Source organism: Sus scrofa, chromosome 13 (assembly GCF_054392235.1).
Source record: "Sus scrofa isolate SSC_HxYL_T2T_F1_AM1 chromosome 13, Sscrofa_HxYL_maternal_Yorkshire_Landrace_v2.0, whole genome shotgun sequence".
Classification (NCBI taxonomy): domain Eukaryota; kingdom Metazoa; phylum Chordata; class Mammalia; order Artiodactyla; family Suidae; genus Sus; species Sus scrofa.
In genome coordinates this window covers 220,078,729-220,100,561 of record NC_139395.1, presented here as the reverse complement: position 1 = coordinate 220,100,561, position 21,833 = coordinate 220,078,729, and the positions used below count along the sequence as shown (strand labels likewise).

At 49.3% G+C, this 21,833-nt stretch overlaps 1 protein-coding gene across 3 annotated transcripts in view; it reads right to left on the bottom strand.

The window, feature by feature from the left end:
• Window positions 1–4,450: 4,450 nt before the first annotated feature.
• The window catches only part of BACE2 (beta-secretase 2), a 120,824-nt gene continuing 103,441 nt past the window's right edge, over window positions 4,451–21,833 (bottom strand). The window contains exons 9-10 of one of the 3 annotated variants that reach the window (XM_021071005.2): window positions 5,463–5,541; window positions 4,451–4,478 (exon numbers count right to left, since the gene is read on the bottom strand). In XM_021071005.2, coding sequence (XP_020926664.2) covers window positions 4,466–4,478; window positions 5,463–5,541 — 92 coding nt within the window. In that variant the 3' untranslated portion in view covers window positions 4,451–4,465. Of the gene's footprint in view, window positions 4,479–5,422; window positions 5,542–21,833 lie in introns of those variants that run through there. The other 2 variants (XM_021071006.2, XM_021071004.2) reach the window with 2 other exon arrangements.

Sequence of the window (21,833 nt, the reverse complement as noted above, 5' to 3'; positions counted from 1 at the left end):
AGGAAGACAGTTCGGCTTGGCTCTGCTCTCAGTTTGCCCAGCTTCCTGTAGCCCCATCAGCCTAAGAGGTGGCTACACCGTCCGCCAGGCCAGAGCTTGCTGGCCCGAATGTCTCTTCCTCTGCCTGCTGCAGAGGAGGAAGCTGCTGACGGACCTGTGATGTAGGAACAGGGGTGCAAGTTTCACCCAAGAGGGGCCTCCCCCAGCCCCAGGCTTCTTTCCCCTCGCTTCCTCGTCTGGCTCCAGGGCAGCCCAATGTCTTGCTTGCCATCACCCCAGCTTCCCTGGTCTGGGCGCCCCAGTGTCACCAGGGCCTCCCCATGGTACCACCTGACCCCACGCACAAGAGGCTTCACGGGTCACGGCATGTACCTGGCCCCTCTCCATGGCCGGAAGGTTTTCACTGGTTATTCTTCGGTCTGCAGGTGGGTTCTCCCCAGAGCCCTGGGCTGCTGCTTCACTTTCCCAAACTTTGCACTAGAAGGTGAGCTGCCCAGGACCCAGGTCTTTGTCAGTTTTGTTTTCTGATGCATCGTTAGGGCGTAAAGAGCACCTGGCATCCAGTAGGTGCTTCAGAAACAGGGTGTCTAATTGAACTGGATTGAACTAAGGCCCGACTCCTCCCCAGAGCCGCTCTGTCTGGGGTTTCTGGCCCCTGGAAAGGTACACACGTCTCCCCCAAGGGTGGAAGGGCTCCCAAGGGCAGCCTCTACCATCCCACGGCCTCTTCCCAGAATGCGTCCCAGCACACGCTGAGCCTCGCTTTCCTTGTGCTTGTCCAGCTGCCCAAGATCCTAAATGTCCCCCCGACTCCGAGCAGCCTCTGGCTGCCCAAAGCCTTCAAGGACCACGAGCAACGTGCATAAATAACCTGTCTCAGTGCGACCACCAGCATTTCCGTTTTGATTCAGAAAAAAGTAACAAAAGGGACGACCAAAGAAACACTGTGTGACACCTGTCCCAGGATTTTCCAAGGAGCAAAGGGGTTTCTGTTTTTTCATTCTTTTTTTAAATTTTTTTAAATTTTTTTTTTTTTTTTTTTTTTTTTTGTCTTTTTGCGACATATGGAGGTTCCCAAGCTAGGGGTCTAATCGGAGCTGTAGCCTCCGGCCTACACCACAGCCACAGCAACTCTGGATCTGAGCCACGTCTGAAACCACAGCCACAGCAACTCAGGATCCGAGCCACGTCTGAAACGTACACCACAGCTCACGGGCAACACTGGATCATCAACCCACTGAGCAAGACCAGGGATCGAACCTGCAACCTCATGGTTCCTACTCGAATTTGTTAACCACTGAGCCACGACGGGAATGCCTGCAAAGGGGTTTCTTAAAGGTAAATCCTTCCGGAAAGAAAACAAAAAACCACAACATCTTATGGATGGAATCATCTAAAAATGCTAAATGGAAGCAAACGGGGGACTCTATCGGCCACTCAGACTGGGCCGGGGACTGGGCTGCAGTGTGTTCACAGCTCTCAGCTGCGTAGGACTGTCCCTCTCCTTCCTGTACCCAAACCAGCCCTCAGCCAAGAGGTACGGCAGGGACCCGGCAGGGACCCCCACAGGGAACGCGCCACCTCCCTGTTCTTTTCCAGCCTCCTATAAAGATGGCAGCCCTGGGCCTGGGCCCCCAGCTGCCCTGCCCAGGGTGGCTCCAGCAGCTGCCTCAACCTGGGGGTCTCAAAATCAGAAATGCATCATTTGGGACCCTTTTCCTTGGGCAATTGTTGGGGAACTGAAAATACACGTAAGGGGAGAAAGGAGAGAAGTCACCAGCACAGGATCCCCTGCAGTCCCGACCACTCGGGGCCCTGACTCCTGTCACGGCGCCACGTGGCTCTGATGATGTAATCCTGACAGCCCCCCTCCCCCCAGCCCCCTACCTGCAGCCACCCTCCTTTCCAGAAGGCCTCTGAGTTTCTACAGCTCCTCCCACAAACTCCCAGGCCTGCCGATGCTGCTTTAGGGGCACAGCAGGGGCTCTGACCCTGAGGGGCTCGCCCTCCCCCACGGCAGCTTCTGGAACCCTCTGCCAGGGGCGCCATCCCTGGTCGCCCAAGTCGGGTCGGGGGGGCGCAGGTGGTGGCCAGCGTGAGGCCTTTCATCACCTGGTGTTTGGGCTCAGCACCCCACCCCCACCCCCCACTCGGGGGACGAGTGCGAGGGGTGGGGGTCGTGCAGGTCCCCCACTGGCTGAGGAGAAGGGCCGGGAGTCCGACCCCTGCACTGCATCCCCGACGTGAGCGGCTCATCCCGGAAACCCGCCGCGCCCTCAACCCTTGGGCTCGTCCTGAGACCCCCGCCCCCAAACAACAGCCCCGGCCGGCCCCTCCCTCCGACCCAGAGGGTCTCGGCCTGCGGCCCGCGCATCCCAACCGACCCCACCGCCAGTCAGACCCGACCCCCGTCCGCGACGTTGATCCCTCCCGTGCCCTCCCCACCCCAAGCGGTGCCCTGGTTCTCACCATGTGGCCACTTGTGGTTTCCGCGCTCAGGGGGCAGTGGGTGCTGTGCCCCTGCCATGTCCGCCCAGGCGGGGTCTACACCACCATCCCGCCGCTCGGGGGCAGCACAGCCAACGCACGTTGCCTTCTCCTGGTAGAGCCGTGCGGAGCCACTCAGGTCTATAGGGCCTCTCCGCACGCAGAGCCGGGTGTGGGCGTGGCCTGTGGGTCTCTCCCCGCCTTCCCCGCGCTCAGGCCCGCCCCCCACGTGCTCCCTGGGCTCCGTCACCTCCTTTCCCGCCCCACCACTCCCGCCCCGCCACGTGATCCCTCGGCTCCATCGCCGCCTTTCCGGCCAACTGCCCCCCTCCACGCGATCCCTCGGCTCCACCACCTCCTTTCCTGCCCTCTCCCCACTCCTGCCCCCAACGGGATCTCTAGGCTCCGCCACCGTCTCTCCCGCTCCTCCCCCTCCCGCCAGCTCCCGCCCCCCACGTGATCCTTCGGCCCCACCACCAATTTCCTGCCCACACGGGTTCCCTCGGCTCCGTCACCGTCTTTCCCACCCGCTTCCACTTGCCCCTCGGGCCCACGACCATTTTCCCTGCCCTGGGGGCTGGAGGGAGCCCAGGAGCGGCCTTCCTAAGGCGCCCTGCCCGGGCCCCTACCCTCCCTTAGGGCTTCCCTGGGGTTGTGTTTGCCGAAATTGCTCAAGTCCCCAGGTGAGGAGAGTGCGTTTAAGAAGAGGGACCGGATCCAGAGAAAACCAGGACTCGCAAAGACACATGTACTTCAATGTTCATTGCAGCACTAATTACAGTAGCCAAGACATGGAAACAACCTAAATGTCCATCGACAGAGGAGTGGATCAAGAAGATGTGGTACATATACACAAGGGAATATTACTCAGCCATTACAAAGAAGGAAATATCCGCATTTTTAGCAACATGGATGGACCTAGAAATTATCATGCTAAGTGAAGTCAGCCATGCAATGAGACACCAACATCAAATGCTTTCACTGACATGTGGGATCTGAAAAAAAGGACAGATGGAACTTCTTTGCAGAACAGATGCTGACTCACAGACATTGAAAAACTTATGGTCTCCGGAGGAGACAGTTTGGGGGGTGGGGGGAAGTGCCTGGGCTGTGGGATGGAAATCCTGTGAAATCAGATTGTTATGATCATTATACAACTACAGATGTGATAAATTCATTTGAGTAATTAAAAAAAAAAGTCAAAAAAAAAAAAAAAAAGAAGGGCCAGAAATGGCCCACTTTGGGGTAAGACGTGGCCACTGCACAAAGTCCCTAATTAGACAGGGAGTCGTGGTGCTCCCACTTCTCATCAGGGCCTGGCTTCCCCACTGCTGTCCTCAGTCCCTGCAGAACATGTATCATTAAAAAAGAGGGAAGAGGAGTTCCTGTCGTGGCACAGCAGAAACGAATCCGACTAGGAACCATGAGGTTGCAGGTTCAATCCCTGACCTCACTCAGTGGGTTAAGGATCCAGTGTTGCAGTGAGCTATGGTGCAGGTCGCAGATGCAGCTCGGATCCTGCGTGGCTATGGTGTAGGCCTCTGGCTCCAATTAGACCCCTAGCCTGGGAACCTCCATATGCAGTGGGTGCGGCCCTAAAAAGACAAAAAAAATAATAAGAATAAAATTAAAAGGAAAAAAAGGTCTGAGGAGCCTCGTTGAGGTGCTTTATGAATAACTCCCATGTCAAAGTGTCTCCTACCTCCCCTCATTGTCCTGACCTGCGCCCCCTGCAGTATCTTCAGGTATTTATAACAAAGCGGAGCCTGCATGGCTGTCACCCCTGCTGGCCTGCAGGTTCCTGGAAGGCAGAGACTGTGTTTATTTCTCTGAAGTCCTCAGTGTGCAGCCCAGGTGGAGCAGCTCATAAGCACGCAGGACTTCAGTATGTGTTGAAGGGATGCGGAGCTGGTGAAAAGGCCAGGCTTCACTGAGTTCGGCTCCCTGTGAGCATTTCATTCCTGGGCAGTTGGATGAGTCAGCACCAGCTGCTGAAACAAAAATACCACAGACTGGGGGTGTGAGGCTGGGGCTTCGGCAGGAGAAGTTCATTCCTTCACAGTTCTAAGCCTGGGTATCTCAGATCAAGGTGCCAGGAGATTAGGTTCTTGGTGAAGCCTTTTCAGGCTGGCAAGACAGCTGCCATGGTGCATGGCAGTGCACCTGCCTGTGTGTGTCTCTCTCATGCACGTGCACACACATGCACATGCACGTGCTCACTCTGGCGTCTTTCCCTTGTGGCTCAGAGTTAATGAACCCAACTAGTATCCGTGAGGACGAGGGTTCAATCCCTGGCCTCACTCAGTGGGTTAAGGATCCCACATGGCTGTGGCTGTGGTGTTGGCTGGCAGCTGCATTTCCAACTTGACCTGTTGCCTGGCAACTTCCAAATGCCACAGGTGCGGCCCTAAAAAGCAAAACCAAACCAAACCAAACCTGCAAGGCTGACCCCATCAGGAGGGCTTCACCCTCATAATCTCATCTAGATTTAATTATTACCCCCAGGAATCCATCTCCAAATAACAGCACATTGCAAGTTAGGGGTTCAGCACGTGGATTGGGACAGGGTAGCGGGTGGTGGGGGTAGGAAGGTGAGGGGTGAGGAGGTGGGCTTGGAACAAGCATTCAGTCTCCAACAGCGGGGATACTCCAAATCTAGGATCTTCCAGGAGCTGGAAGGAGGCCTCTTACGGGAATTCTGCAGTCCAAACCCTTACCTTGCAAAATAAGGACATCCAGAATTGTGGGCAAAGCGACTTGTCCTTGGCAATGTCTTCACACCTTTGTGTTCTGCTTACATCTAATCTCTCTTAAAGGCCTCATCTTCAGGGGCCTCGAAGTGGATTCAGTTGGGGGTTAATCCGATATAGTATGTTTGGAACAACAATCACTGCATAAAACAATGGCTGTGGCTCTTCCAGCCACTGTCATTCGAGCTCAGGCCACAAGTTCAAGAAGAGGAGTGGATGCCATACCTCAAATTAGCCTGGTCGTCCATGTTGACAGCAAGGTGTGTTTGATCAGCAGAGGATTTGGCTGGCGAAGAATGGGTTTCTGGAAGAAATAAAACCACCATAATCATTCCCAGAGCACAGAACAAAGGTCAGAATACCTGATGAAGAATGCAAAACAAAAACTCCGCGGTCATATGGCTTTTCTGTGATTGTGCCAAGGAACTCGGCTTGTTCTGCTCTTAGGATGGACGCCTCCCTTGCATTTTCTTTGATTTTTGGCTGCATCTGTGGCATGCGGAAGTTCCCAGGCCGGGAATCAAACCCGGGCCACAGCAGTGACCACACCGAAAACCACTAGGCCACCAGGGAACTCCAAGTACATCCCTTTTCGATGTGAGCTGAAAGTTGCTTTTCCCTCAAAAAGTCTAACAGTGATCAGTAGAGTGGCAAGTGGTTTCACACGCACACACACACAGAGCTTGTGTGTTTTTAAAGACGTGACAAGAAAAATTTTAAAGCCTGTTTAATAAACATTGTTTAAAAAAATTGAGTTGTGAGTCATTCATTGAATAATAATAATAACAATAAAATTGTTGTCCAAAAAAAATTCGAGAGCACTTCTTCACTGACTCAGGCTAGCCTGTCCCTCACCGCCGTCCCTCTGTCCCTCCAGTGTCTTAACAAAACGGTGGATGAATGAACACTTACTCGGACCTGCTACTTTGGTGACTCCAGGGAGGCTGGAGCTGTTATTCCCATTTTACAGATGCAGCGGCTGAGGAGGTGAGAAGTGTGAGTCGTTCAATGTCTCAAGGCTAGTGGACTCGGGCCGGGGGCTCTCGCCTTATATTCCTCCAGGGGCGTTTATCACACTGCGTGACAATGATCTGTTCCGGTTCCTGTGGACAGGACCGCTCTGAGACCTGTTTATCCGGCAGCTAAAACCATACTTCGCACACAGCGCATTTTCAGTGACTTTTGAACAAATGAACGATTGAACCATCAGACGAAAGCAAAGGAAGAAAGTCGAGACTGCGTCGGATGTGAATGCTTGAAGCCTGGGTTCCCATCCCAGCTCTGCCATTTTTCTAGCTAGTTCATCTCATTCTTCTGGTCCTAAGTTTTCTTTTTTCTTTTTCTCTCCTTGTCACTTTTAGGGCTGCACTTGCGGCATATGGAGGTTCCCAGGCTAGGGATCGAATCAAAGCTACAGCAGCCATAGCAACTTGGGATCCGAGCCGCCTCTGCAACCTACACCACGGCTCATGGCAACGCCGGATCCTTAACCCAACTGAGCGAGGCCAGGGTTCGAACCCGCATCCTCATGGATCCTAGTTGGGCTTGTTAACCGCTGAGCCACGAAGGGAACTCCCATACCTCCTTTGTTTTCATAAGGTTGAAATGAAAACTCCCCTGCAGTCCTTGTGGGATTTGAATCCAATGATGACAAATGTAATTTGTTGTTGCTGTTGTTTTGCTTTTGTCTTTTTAGGGCCGCACCTGCCCTTGGAAGTTCCCAAGCTACGGGTCAAATCAGAGCTGCAGTTGCCGGCCTACGCCACAGCCACAGCCACAGCCACAGCCACACCAGATCCGAGCCGCATCTGCGACCTATGTCACAGCTTGGGGCAACACTGGATGCTTAAGCCACTGGGCAAGGCCAGGGATGGAACTCACATCCTCACGGATACTGGCTGTGTTCTTAACCCTCTGAGCCACCACAGGAACGCCGACAAGTGTACTGCTGACTGGGGCTTCTGCAGAGGGGGCAGGAGAGAGCCCTGACCTGCTCCCCGTGTTGCTGGGATGGCGCTGGAACCCCCCACCCCCACCCCCATCCCCAAGTTCAGAGGGAGACCCTCACACTAAGCAGACCACAAAAACGCTTTGTCTTCAGGCTCCCCCCGTGCTGGCAGCCAGGGTCGGAAAAAACCTATGCTGGGCAATAAAGAGTAAGGAATAGAAAAGGTCCCCAAATAGCAGCCCTCTTCCCCAGCCTGCGATTTCTGCCGTTAGGGTCCATGCTGGTGGAGGCCGCTGGTTCTCAGCGGGAGACACACGCTGGAACCATGGGGACGCTGAAAAATGCAGAAGCAAGATCTTGTCCTGAGACGGTGAAGCCATCGTCCAGAAGGGACAATGACACTTTGCAAAAGACAGTCAGGCCCTGCCAGTGCTTCCTGGTGTGAACAAGAGGCTGCCCCCCAGTAGGCTAACGGTGAGCAGGGAGGTATTGGAGGGGGACCTGAGTGGGACTGGGACAGGGAGTGGGACTGCCCGATGGTGCTCTGTCTCCTGGCAGGACCAATCCTGGGGTTCCCTCTGTGCGGCCCCCCCCCCACCAGACATTTGTGCAGGTGACAGCTGGCGGCCTTGAGGGCAGGGGAGCCACAACAAGGCAGCCTGGGAGGCCTTGTGGACTTGGGCCGTGATGATGGGAGGGCGGCCATGGTATTTCTCTAAAGGAGCATCTCTCGTCCCCGTCGTCTCTCCCTTATTCACAGCACCGAGCATCGCCCAGCAGAATTTTAGGCATGTTCTGGTTAATTTGCTTATTATCTGGAGAAGCATCCCCTCTCCCCCAGACCACAAGTGCCGTGGGGACAGAGAGGGCGCTCGACCTGTTCACAGCAGAATACCAGGGCCTCCGACGGGGCCCTGTCACAGCCAGCACTCTCTCAATATTTGCTCAATGACTGAATAAACGAATGAGCAAATAGATAAGCCTGGGGTGTGTAACTGAACACCTCTTCCTTCTTCCTCTCCCTGGGACGGGGTGATTCACCGTCCCGTCACCTGCTTTGTGAAAAGCTCTCAGTAAAGGACTAAGAGGAAAAACCTCAATTTTACTGCCCCTGGGAAGGTTCCATCGTTTGGACTCATTCTCTTCCCAAGAGGTTCAAGACGGCTTATAATTATACCACCTGTTTCTTCCACTTTCATGCATTCATTCGTTCGTATATTCAGTGAAAGCGCATCCTCTGCGTTCCTCTACCTGTCAGGCCACGTGGCAGGGGCTCAGACAGCAAGATAAGCGCAGCCTGTGTCGTGCAATGCTGGGCTCCCGAGGTCGGGTGGCTGGGGGCATCCACATCGGATCAATCAAACCCTGTCCACATTGTCACATAGCTGCTCCATGGAAACCTTACGAAGAGCAGGCCTGAGACTCAGCACGTGGGCTAGTTTTACTGGATGAGGGACATACAGGCCTATTGATAACTTTTTTTTTTTTTTACTTTTTTTATTTGGACTTTTTACGGCTGCCCCTGCGAAAGGGCTGGAGGGCACAGGTGGACTCCCCGGAGGCTCACAGCATCCCTCCGGTGTAAAACCAGCATGTTTTTGCCAAGTGTGGGTACAGAAATGGCTCACACCCACACGCCTAGTACACTTAAGATACTTAAGGTTTTTTTTTGGTTTTTTTGGTTTTTGCTTTTCAGGGCCACACCTGCAGCATATGGTTACTAGTCTGTTCATGACCGCTGAGCCGCAAAGGGAACTCCCATTTGAGATTTCTACTGTCTAAAAAAAATGGAGTTCTCTGTCATGGCGCAGTGGAAATGAATCCGACTAGGAACCACGAGGTTGCAGGTTCGATCCCTGGCCTTGCTCAGTGGATTAAGGCAGCTGTAGCTTCGATTAGACTCCTAGCCTGGGAAACTCCATATGCCGCATGTGCGGCGCTAAAAAGCCAAAAAAAAAAAAAAAAAGATTTTTACTGTCTAGAGTTCCCACTGTGGCTCAGTGGGTTAAGAACCTGACATAGTGTCTGTGAGGATGTGTGTTCGATCCTTGGCTACTCAGTGGATTAAGGATCTGGCATTGCTGTGAGCTGTAGCATAGGTTGTAGATGCATCTTGGATCTGGTGTTGCCATGGCTGTGGCATAAGCTGGCAGCTGCAGCTCTGATTCAACCCCTGGCCCAGGAATTTCCATATGCTGCAAGTTTTGCCACAAAAAAACAAAAAGATGCTTAGTGTCTGAGGATTCAAAATGTTTTATAAAAGGCTTAGAGAAATATAGGCAAGCCAGCATTCATTTATGGATCCAGAAAAGAGCTATTTTTCTGGAGTTCCTGTCGTGGTTCAGCGGTTAACAAATCTGACCAGCATCCATGAGGACGCAGGTTCAATTCCTGGCCTTGCTCAGTGGGTTAAGGATCCAGCGTTGCTGTGAGCTGTGGTGTAGGTGGCAGATGAAGTTCAGATCTGGTGTTGCTGTGGCTGTGGTGTAGGCCAGAAGCTGTAGCTCTGATTCGACCCCTAGACTGGGAACCTCCATATACCACAGGTGTGGCCCTAAAAGGCAAAAAAAAAAAAAAAAAAAGAGTTCTTTTTTTCCCCAAGCCAAGCATACGCAGGATTCAGGTGGGACAATGGTGACCAGGCCTGCTGCCTGCTTCCTGGCAGGCAGATGACAGTCAGGCTGGGACATGGGCCAAGCTGATGCACATTATTGGGGGAGTGCTTGATTTTTAATCCCATCTTGGGGAGGTGGGTACCTGGAGGGCTTCCAGGGGGCGGTGAGGCGAGGCTGGGGCTGGAAGAATGAGAGGCAGTAAACTCGCAGGGTGTTTTCTGAAGGTGGGGTTTGGGGAGAGGGGGTAACCTAGACCTTGATACTTAAGGGGCCCCCAGGAGTGGCAGGAGGCCCTACCCCAGACCCACAGAACCAGAGCCTGCATTTCACAGGATCCGGAGTGCCGCGTGTGCATGTTAGACCCAGAAGCCCTAAGCCAAAGGGTTCTATGCACAGAATCTACAAAGTCCGGGGGCAAGAGAGAGTCAGGTCCAGGCTGGGGCCCAGCAGGTGGGCCAGGGAGTGAAAAAGACAGAAGTTTGAAAACCAGCCAATGCTGGGGGCGGGGGCGAAGCTGGAACTTGAGCTTCCTGCCTTGCATCAGGCCAGTGGTTCATCTTCCTTTTCCTCTCCTTCCCCAGGGGCGTATGCTGATGGATGAAATACAATCAATCAACAGGGTGTTGACCTGGCAACGCTCGGTGGAGAACTCAGAACTTCTTTCTGGGTCTGGCTTTCTGGGTGGGACTTTCTACTTGAATGTTTCTGCCTTCTGTCGGGGACAGGGCTCGGAACGCCAGTTCTGGAAAATGAGACACGGGCACACGGGGAGATCTCGACAAGGCTCTTTCCTTCTGCAGGAGGGCGCGGGTGCTCAAAAAGCCCCTGCAAAGAAGAAGAGACCCTCCCTATTGGTCCCTAGCGCAGGCGACGGACCTGTCCCCTTCCCATGGGTCAGGCCAGGGCGCAAACTCTTCTCGGTTGGCTTGTTTGAAACAGACTGTTGCTGGGAGAAGCGGGAAAGAGGAGGGGGTCGCAGGAGGGCGTCTCAGCCATAAGGGAGCAACATGGAGTCACCAAGGTTTCCTTCGATAGAAAAGACGGTATGTTCCTTTCCACTCCTCACAAATGCACAGAGTTCAGCCGACCTGTTAAAGCACCAACACTCTCAAGACGGAGCCAACTTGAAAGCCGAGTGAAAAAGGGGCCAAACAAAAGAAGCCAGGGTTCACAAAACACGTGATACAGAGAAGAAAAAAAAAATTAACCTTACGAACAAGCAGATGCCTCTAAAATTAGCACGGTTTCCTTGGAATACTACTTTAATAACAGATTATATAGTGTTCTTTTAAGCGACCGGCTGTATTTGCTTTTGGTATCTCTTATAACTTTGGTTAGAATTGTTTGGTATGTTAAAATACATAGAGCGCATTATCAAATGAGTGGTAAACCTCAGATTGCATTAATTACCCTAGCGATGCCATTAAAGGAATAGCCCAACAGCTGGGGCCAACTCGTCAAACGGCCTGGCAAAAGAGCCTTGCTTTAGACATGCTGCTGCCAGAAGAGGGTGGGGTCTGTGTAATGAGTGGTCCAGTGCTGTACCTTCATCCCAAGTAACACCGCCCCAGACGGCACCATCGCCAAGGCCCTATGAAGACGAACGACCTTAGCAGATAGACTTTCCAAAAATTCTGGTCCAAGGCCCTATGAAGACGAACGACCTTAGCAGATAGACTTTCCAAAAATTCTGGTGTTAATGACCCTTCACAGACCTTTGAAAAAATTGGTTTGGAAGATGAAAGGGACCAATAGCTTCAATCCTTACCCCTCTAATCGCATTAATAAATGTCCTTGTCTTAGTTTGATGTTGTCCAGGGGCCTTATTCAAAGATTAATAGACACTGCCCTAACACACCAACTGGGACCTCCTCCCCATCAAACCAACATGCTTCTGATGGACGCAATAGAAGGTGAAAGTCAAACTATGCTCATAGAGTCTGAAGAAAAGAATATCTGATAAAAAAGACGAAAGGAGGAAATTGTGAAAATTAACATGTCTCTTTTCTGGCAAAGGAAGCCTTGGTTCCTGCTTCCTCTGAGATGCCTTCCTCTGGCCCCTCCCCTTTTCCCTCTTCTCCCTGTAACAATTTGTTTCAAATGAGCCAACTGAGAAGAATGTGTGCTCTGACCTGACCCATGGGAAGGGGACAGATCTACCGCCTGCGTTAGGGATAAGTAAGGGGTCTTCCTTCTTCCCACGAGCCTTTTGAGCACTCACGCCCTTCTGCAGAGGGAAAGAGCCTTGCCGAGACCTCCCCGGCTCCCCGTGTTCGGGTGTCTCACTTTCTGACAGCGACGATCTGAGCGGGGGTCATTTTCCCCACCCATTCGGGGGCTCAAATAATTATATTCATCAGTGAGGTGACCCGTTTCATCCCTGGCTGAGTGGAGTGTGAATGGGAATAGCCCGCCCTGGCAAAGTATCCACAAAAAGCCCTGACCGGGACAGATCCCCCACTCCCTGTAACACCGGGACGACCTCTGCTCCAGCTGTGCGATGAGGTGGTCAGAGACGCCCCAGGAAACAGTGAAAGAGCAGAGGAAAGAAGTTGCAGATGACACAGAATCTGCGCATTTCCACACGCGACTGCTCTTCAGCCAATCAAAACACGGCTTGGATATCGTCATGGTTGCTGGGCAGAAATCTGAGATCCCTACTCTTTTTAGGCTCCTAAGCCGGACAAGTCATGATTTTTCTAGCGTGGCTTAGAACTGGTTCTGTCTGGACCTGGATACCAGGCTGAACTCCTGCCTCCACGATGCCTGTGTGCAAGCCGCATCCACTATACACATGCTCCATTTCCAGGAGAGCAGATCCAGCCAGCAGGCAGAGCCGGTGGTTTCAAGTCCAATTGTGTACCAGCTATTGCTGAATTTGATGACTGTTCACTCTTCCAGGTGCGGTGCCAGAGTGCAGGCTACCTAGACACTGGTGTGTAACAGGTGTGTCCTGGGATAGAGAGATTCGGGTCAGACTGGGGATGACCTTGAGTGCTTGCGACCAGATTTTTCTCCTGTGGCTGCTGAGAGCCACGTAAGTGCTTAGGCTGGGAGTGGTACAACCTCGGAGAAGGTGGTTTCAAGCTGGCAGAGGGTGAGGAGGAACAAGGGAACGAACTCGAGCTCCTGGAAGACGGCCGGCTGGAACAACCCTAGGGAGGGCGGAGGAATTTGAGTTCTTGCAGGAGCAAAGCAGCCTGGGGTGCGGAATTAAGGGAAAGGAGAGGATGGGTGACTCAGGTTTCCTGCCCAGGCTGCTGGTGGGAGGATTGCCCTCCACCCAGAGAGAGAGAGAGCAAAATACGAACGGGGTCAAGTGCAGATCAGGAAGAAACTAATTAATGGGCAAGGGTGTCTTTTCAATAGCATTTCTCATGATAAAAATCACACACACACCCACATATTTAGAAAACAGAAATTTAAAAAGAATATTGTAAAGCCCCTGAAGGTCTTTTGGAGATAATTTCTTTGACCTTTGGGTGCATTTTCTTTCGTCTTTGGTCTCTCTCTCTTTTTTTAATGACCACGCCCACGGCCTATGGAAGTTCCCTGGCTCGGAGTAGAACCAGAGCTGCAGCTGCCAGCCTCCACCACAGCTATGGCCACACCAGACCCCAGCCGCGTCTGTGACCTACGCCTCAGCTTGAGGCAACTCCAGATCCTTAGCGAGGCCAGGGATCAAAGCTGCATCCTCATGGACATTATGTCAGGTTCTTAACCCACTGAGCCACAGTGGGAACTCCTCTCTCTCTGTTTATCCTTATTGTAAAAAAAATTTTTTTTCATTGAATTATAGGTGCTTTTCAGTGTTGTGTTAGTTTCAAGTGTACGGCAAAGTGATTCAGTTATATATATATATATATATATATATTTTTTTTTTTTTCAGATTCTTTTCCCATATAGGCTGTCACAGAGTATTTGGTGCAGTCCCCTGTGCTATGTACAGCAGGTCCCCGCTGGCCATCCATTCCATAGACAACAGTGTTCACCTGCTCATCCCAAACCCCGATTCCTCCCCCTCCTTGCCCTTTGGTAACCATAAGCTTGTTTTCTATGCGAATCCATTACTGTTTTGTAAATAAGTTATTTGTATCGCCTTTTAGACTCCATAAGTGACATCCTGTGACATTTCTTGTATGTGTCTTGGTGTGTGTGTAGGTATGATCTACACGCCCAGCGGTTAAGAGGTGTGATCAAGGCACTAAACAGTCTTGATCTCACGGCTCAGACAGCTTTTACTTCTTCCCTTAATATAGTCATTTCCTGGCCTTTACGTGATTATAACGCAGGCAGACCTTGTTTTTTTGCACCTTATAGGTATTGTTTTTTTTTTTTTTTTTTTTTTTTTACAAAGTGAGTGTGGCAACTCTGCACCAAGCAAGTCTGTTGGCACCATCTTTCTAATAGGATTTGCCTGCTTCCTGTCTCTGGGTCACGTTTTGATCATTCTTGCAGCATCTCAAAGCCTTTCACTACTGTTATATTTGTCACTGAGATCTGCGATTAGCCATCTTTTTTTTTTTTTTTGTCTTTCTGCTATTTCTTTGGGCCGCTCCCACGGCATATGGAGGTTCCCAGGCTAGGGGTCTAATCGGAGCTGTAGCCACCGGCCAACGCCAGAGCCACAGCAACGCAGGATCCGAGCTATGTCTGCAACCTACACCACAGCTCACGGCAACGCCAGATCCTTAACCCACTGAGCAAGCCCATGGATCGAACCCGCAGCCTCATGGTTCCTAGTCGGATTCGTTAACCACTGCACCACAACGGGAACTCCCCGATTAGCCATCTTTGATGTTACTCCTATAACTCACTGAAGGCTCAGGTGACAGTTTTTAGCAAAAAAGTATTTTTAAATTAAAGAATGTATGTATTTATTTATTTACTTTTATTTTAGGACCACACCCGCAGCATATGGAGGTTCCCAGGCTAGGGGTTGAATCAGAGCTACAGCTGCTAGCCTGCACCACAGCCACAGCCACACCAGATCCCAGCCACATCTGTGACCTACACTGCAGTTCAGAGCGACACTGGATCCTTAACCCAGTGAGCGAGGCCAGGGATCGAAGCTGAGTCCTCATGGATGCCAGTCAGGTTCAGTGCTCATGGAGGCTAGTTTCCACTGAGCTGCAATAGGAACTCCAGGAATGTATACTTTTAATGATATAGGAGTTCCCGGAGTTCCCATCATGGCGCAGTGGTTAACGAATCTGACTAGGAACCATGAAGTTGCGGGTTCGGTCCCTGGCCTTGCTCAGTGGGTTAAGGATCCGGCGTTGCCTTGAGCTGTGGTGTAGGTTGCAGACGTGGCTCAGATCCCTCATTGCTGTGGCACCTCCAAGATCTGGCGTAGGCCGGCGGCTACCTCTCTGATTAGACCCCAGCCTGGGAACCTCCATATGCCGTGGGAGCGGCCCTAGAAAAGGCAAAAAGACAAAAAAAAAAAAAAAAAAAGAAGAAGATATAGGAGTTCCCGTCGTGGCTCAGTGGTTAACGAATCCGACTAGGAACCATGAGGTTGTGGGTTCGATCCATTGCCTTGCTCAGTGGGTTAAGGATCCGGCATTGCCGTGAGCTGTGGTGTAGCTCGCAGATTCGGCTTGGATCCTGCATTGCTCTGGCTGTGGTGTAGGCCAGTGGCTATAGCTCCAATTCGACTCCTAGCCTGGGAACTTCCACATGCCACAGGAGCAGCCCTAGAAAAGACAAAAAAAAAAAAAAAAGATATAATGCTGTTGCACATTTAATAAACTACAGAACAGTATAAATAGAACCCTTTTTATTTATTTTTGGCTGCACCCCTGGCATATGGAGGTTCCTGGACCAGGGGTCCAATCTGAGCTGCAGCTGCAACCTACACCACAGCTGTGGCAACTTCAGATCCTTAACCCACTGCACCGGGCTGGGGATCAAACCCTCACCTCCAAAGCGACCAGAGCCACTGCAGTCAGATTCTTAACCCAGTGTACCACAGTGGGAACTCATAGTGCAAACATAACTTTTATAGGAACTAGGAAGCCAAAAACATTGTGTGGCTCATTTTATAATGCTATTTGCCTTATTGTGGTCTGAAAGCAAACCTGTACCACCTCCAAGATCTGCCTGTATATTTTTAACAGTGGCTGAGTAGTCCGCCGTATGAGGTGTGGCAACTACTCTGCTTATCTCTTAACCATTGGACAGGTAGATCAATTCCGTTTTTCCCACCTTGAATAACACAGCAATGAAAAGGCTTGTATTAAATCTGTATCCGAGTTTCAATGAAAAAGTTTAAAAACATTTAAAGACCAAACTAGATATTCCCATAGAACAAACAAATAAGCAGACAAAAACCTTAAGTGATATCATCAGCTTTCATATTCCCCCCAAAATCAGCCAGTTAGAGATTTAATGGGAGTAAAGATTTTTTTTTTTTGCAATACCAAAGATTAAATACCTAGAAATACATCTCATAAGAAATTGGCAAGACCTATATCAAGGAAGCTTAATAATGTTATGAAGGAACAAAAAAGAAGTAACTAATACATAAAAACACATTTCCTCTCCTTGAAGAGGCTATCTCAACATCAGAAAGGTGCCAAGTCTAAGTTAAATATCGTATGATCCCTCAAAATCCTAGCATGTGTTTTCAGGGGCTTCTCTATACACTGATTCAAATGTTGACATGAGCACATAAGAACAGCCAGGGAGTTCCCACTGTGGCGCTGGGGAAACAAATCCAACTAGTAACCATGAGGCTGCAGGTCTGATCCCTGGCCTTGCTCAGTGGGTTAAGGATCCGGCGTTGCCGTGAGCTGTGGTGTAGGTCAGTGGCTACAGCTCCGATTCGACCCCTAGCCTGGGAACGTCCATATGCCGCAGGAGTGGCCCTAGAAAAGGCAAAAAGACAAAAAAAAGAAAAAGAAAAACCACATCCCACATCTTGCCTGAGCATATATTTCAAATGGATTAAAGAGTAAATGCTTTTTTTTTTAAGCCATAAATACACTGGAAGAAAACATAGTTGTAAGTTTCTTTGTAAACTTGGAGATGGGAAGGCTTTTCTAATAAAGTCCAGAAGACTTAGTAAAACATATTTAGTATATTTGAGTAAGTGTGTGTATACACCTTTCTCAAAGGCAAAAACAGAAACAAAACAAAACAACCCAACAGAAGCAAAGCCAGAAGTCATGACAAACGAAACAAAAATTGCCACTGATAACCTCACCCCTTCATTTTTTTTTTAAACCATCACATATGGTGCTTCTTATGTGAGAACTTAAAAAGATTAGCTCAGTTAAACTGTATACCAAGCCTGTGATGCAGAATTATTTTTAACTCCATTTCACAGTTGGGAAATTCAGGCATGAAGGGGTATGTAATTGGCTGAGATCACAGAGCTAATAGTACAAAGACACCTCCCTGTATGAACCCTGGAAGATTTATACCAATATATCTGATTCTTCAGAAACTGTCCAACAGCCCCGTAGAAAAACGGGCAAACGATTCAAAGTGTTCCTAGAAAAAGAACTCCATCTGGCTCTCAAATATATGAAAAGCTGTCTAAAGTTGCTTGTAATAAAAGATATGCAAATTCAAATTCACTAAAATATCATTTTCCACCCATCAGCAAAAATTTGAGACTTTAATGCCCAACTTCCTGATGAGAAACCAGGGAAAAAGGCACACTCATCCATTCCTCGTGGGTGTGGAAAGCGGACTAATCCCTAGAAAGGGCTATTTGACAGCGCTCCTAGGAGTACAATGTAGGTGGCTTCTGACCCAGCAGCTCCCTTCCTGGAAATGAATCCTACAGAGGCACCTGCCCACAGCACGATGTTTGTATAAGGTTATTCATGCAGCAACGTCAGCAGAAGCAAAAGATGGGAAACCGCCCAAGGATGTCAACATAGGACTGGTGACACCGGGACAGACACGGCCATGTAAGGGCTGTGATGCATCTGAGAAAAAATATGGGGCCATCTCCCAGGTAAACTACATGCAAAGGGAAGAAAGCAGCCCGCATATGTAGCTGGCTACTTTTTTATGGAGAAAGAGGGAAAATAAGAGTAAGTACCCATCACAAGACAAATTGGAAGGCTACATGGCAAACGCATAACAGGTCACTTTGGCAGAGGTGGGGTGCAGTGGATAAGGGGTTGAAACTAGGCAGATGAGTGGTCAGGAGTGGCAGGGAGATTTTTCACCATATACTGTTTTGATTTTTTTGTTTTTGGCTGTGTCTGTGGAACGCAAAAGTTCCCAGGCCAGGGATGGAACCTGTGCTTACAGCAGCAATCCAAGCCACTGCAGTGACAATGCCAGGTCCTTAACCCACAGAGCCACCAGGGAGCTCCAATTGTTTTGATTTTTGACTTTGCAAATGTATGACCTATCAAAATTAAATTTAAAAAGCTGGCTTAAACAGCGTGCTATATGCCACAAGGAATTAAAAAAAGAAGAAATGAACATAAAATAAAAGGCGCAAATATTCGAAAGGAGATAAATTGCCATCGTCTACAGGTTATATCATTTTCTTCTTGGAAACCCCCAGAAAATTAAAGCAGGACAAAAAAAAAAACTTGCTAGAAACAATAGTTTACTAATGTGGTCGATTACAGGATGAGCCTGGAAAAATAGGTACTTTCAAATATCTGAGCAATAACCAATTTTAAAATGTTATAGAAAAAAAATTGCACCCATAATGACAACAGAAAATTCAAAACCCTTGGGAATGAAGTTATCAAGACATAGACATGGAAATGTACATGAAATAAACTTCACTGAGGGAGGACCTTGAATGAAGGTAGAAAATAAGCTGCTGCCTTGAATTCAAAGGCTCAATTTTGCAACAATATAAATTCTCCCCAAGCTCTTCTATAAATTTAGCAGGATTCTAAAACAAACATCAACAGGATGTTTTTAGAAACATTATTCCATATCCAATCTCTCTTTTTCTTTCTTTTTCTTTTTCTCTTTTTCTTTCTTTCTTTCTTTCTTTCTTTCTTTCTTTCTTTCTTTCTTTCTTTCTTTCTTTCTTTCTTTCTTTCTTTCTTTCTTTCTTTCTTTCTTTCTTTCTTTCCTTCCTTCCTTTCTTTCTTTTTCTTTCTCTTTCTCTTTCTTTCTCTCTCTCTCCTTCTTTCCTTCCTTCCTTCCTTCCTTTCTTTCTTTCTTTCTTTTTCTCTTTCTCTTTCTTTCTTTCTTTTTCTTTCTCTTTCTTTCTTTCTTTCTTTTTCTTTCTTTCCTTCCTTCCTTTCTTCCTTTCTTTCTTTCTTTCTTTCTTTTTCTTTCTCTTTCTTTCTTTCTTTCTTTCTTTCTTTCTTTCTTTCTTTCTTTCTTTCTTTCTTTCTTTCTTTCTTTCTTTCTTTCTTTCTTTCTCTCTCTCTCTCTCTCTCTCTCTTTCTTTCTTTTCTGTCTTTTTAGGGCCATACCCTCGGCATATGGAGATTCCCAGGCTAAGGGTCGAATTGGAGCTGTAGCCACTGGCCTATGCCAGGGCCACAGCAATGCCAGACCTGAGCCACATCTGCAATCTGTACCACAGTTCGTGGCAACGCCAGATCCTTAACCCACTGAGCGAGGCCTGTGTCCTCATGGATGCTAGACAGATTCGTTAACAGCTGAGCCACGACAAGAATTCCATCTCCAATATTTCTAGAGGATGTCTAGCAGAGGAGGTCCTGTTCACGAGCCCAGCTAGCATCCATGAAGACACATGTTCGCGAGCCCAGCTAGCATCCATGAAGACACAGGGTGGCTCCCTGGCCTTGCTCGGTGGCTTAAGGGTCCCGTGTTGCTAGGAGCTGTGGTGTTCAGACGTGGCTCGGATCCTGCGCTGTGGTGGCTGTGGTGTAGGTTGGCAGCCACAGCTCTGATTTGACCCCTAGCCTGGAAACCTCCATATGCCGCAGGAGCGGCCCTAGGAAAGGCAAAAAGACAAAAACAACAACAACAACAAAAAAGAAACCTCAGAGCAGGCAGCACAGCACAGCAGGATCTACAGGTGGGAGGGGGAGGCAGGGGACCGCTGTTTTCCATGATAAGCCTCTCTTGAGATTATTTGAATTTTTAATGGAGATGTAAATGTGTTGCTTGAATACAATTAAAAATTAATTAAAAACCCCGAAACCATTCTTTTCCATGATTCGCACTTCTTGAGGGGTAGCGCTTCACGTAAATGTCATAAACTCACTAGACTCATATTTTATAGCCTCATATTCATATGAATATCTTTCCCTGAAAAATGAAGAAGTATTGATTTCAGCCGAGACGTGGCTCTTTTTAGGGCTCTAAAATGGTTTTTTCCAATTTCCAATTCTCATCAGCCAAAAAGGGAGATTGCTCACCTCTTAGGTGGCTAGTTGTCATTAAAAACTTGGTTCATTTGATTTTTAGCGACTTAACTACTTGGCAAACATTTTCTTTTTTTGTCTTTTTTTTTTTTTTTTTTGCCTTTTCTAGGGCTGCTCCCACGGCACATGGAGGTTCCCAGGCGAGGGGTCCAATCGGAGCTGCAGCTGCCAGCCTACGCCAGAGCCACAGCCACTTGGGATCCGAGCCACGTCTACAACCTACACCACAGCTCACGGCAACGCCGGATCCTTAACCCACTGAGCAAGGCCAGGGACCGAACCTGCAACCTCATGGTTCCTAGTCGGATTCGTTAACCACTGCGCCATGACGGGAACTCCTCCTGCAAACATTTTTAATAAGCCTGGACACTCTCATGTTTCTTGACCATTTGTATTTCCACTTTTGTCAGCTGTTGTTCACAGCCTTTGCATGCCATCACGAAGGAAGTTTGTTTTACTCACAGATCCCTAGCGACAGGAGGCTGGGCGCGTGGAGCGGGCCACTCGGGGAAGCACCAGGCCGAGGGAGGGCACAGAGGGAGGAGGAGGAGGAAAAAACAAGAGCGTTTAGGGTAGTTTCTGCTTCTGCAGGAAGGCTGGCTGAGGCAGGGTAAACAGCTTTAAGGCTGCCTAGATTGAATGATGACAACCGGATGTGGGGCAGGGACTGTCCTTCACTGTCGGGCACCTGAGCCCTGGGTGATGAGGGCAGGTGGCTGGGAGCCCAGAGTGTGAGAGTCCATAAGGGATAAAGGGGCTCTTAGAGGTGTGGGCTCTGGATTGGCTGCCTGCATATGAAGACACACACCTGAGGTGAGCTGCTGGCTTGCAGGTGACCTGCTGGCTTGCAGGTGAGCCGCTTGCTCTCTCTGGGGTTGGCCAGCCCTCGGAGTCCATTCTCTCCAGGCCCAGCAAGGTCTCAGATGTCAAAGCATCAGAATATTTGGATTATTTATATGGACCTTTTCCGTGTTGTGTTATTTATTTACCACGACACACCTAAGACTGTGGCCGGTGGAATCTCACCTTTGGTGGGTGGAGATTTCTTCCTACACCCCTGATTTCTCTGACTCTGTTCTTTTCGTGGCCCCTGCCTTCTACTGCAGAGATTTAAATTTTTTTTTTTTTTTTTTTTTTTTTAGAAACAATATTTACCAGCCAGGGCACTTCTGAGGATGGAATGTCATAATGCATCTAAGATGCCAGGATCTGCTGTTCGATCAATGTTAGCGTCTGTCCTTGTACTTGTTAGAAATCGTTTCCCCAGTAGCATTTTTATCTTCCCCTACATCCTTTTAAAGCATTTAAAAAAATAATTTTCCTTTTAATTTCCAATGTTTAACCTTACAGACAACAGCTGCATGGTTGAGACCATAGGTCTGGTACTCGGACGAGCTGGTTTTTCCAGTCTGGACTCTGCCACCCCAGCAACGACCTGGGGGCGGGGGGCGGCGTTTTGGCATCTTCCTGACACCATGGACTTCCCACAACCAAGTACACCGGCCACTTGCTCCAAGATTTGCTACACATCTAGACAGCCTGTTTTGCAGATTCGATTTTGGAGAGGAACGGAGGAATGGACAGCCTTGGATAATTGCTGAATGTGACTGAATTACAGGCACACTGGATAAAAGCTGCCTGTGAGAGCCACACAGGATGAAAAAATAATAAAGGCACAGATGTCATTCCGCAAAGTTTC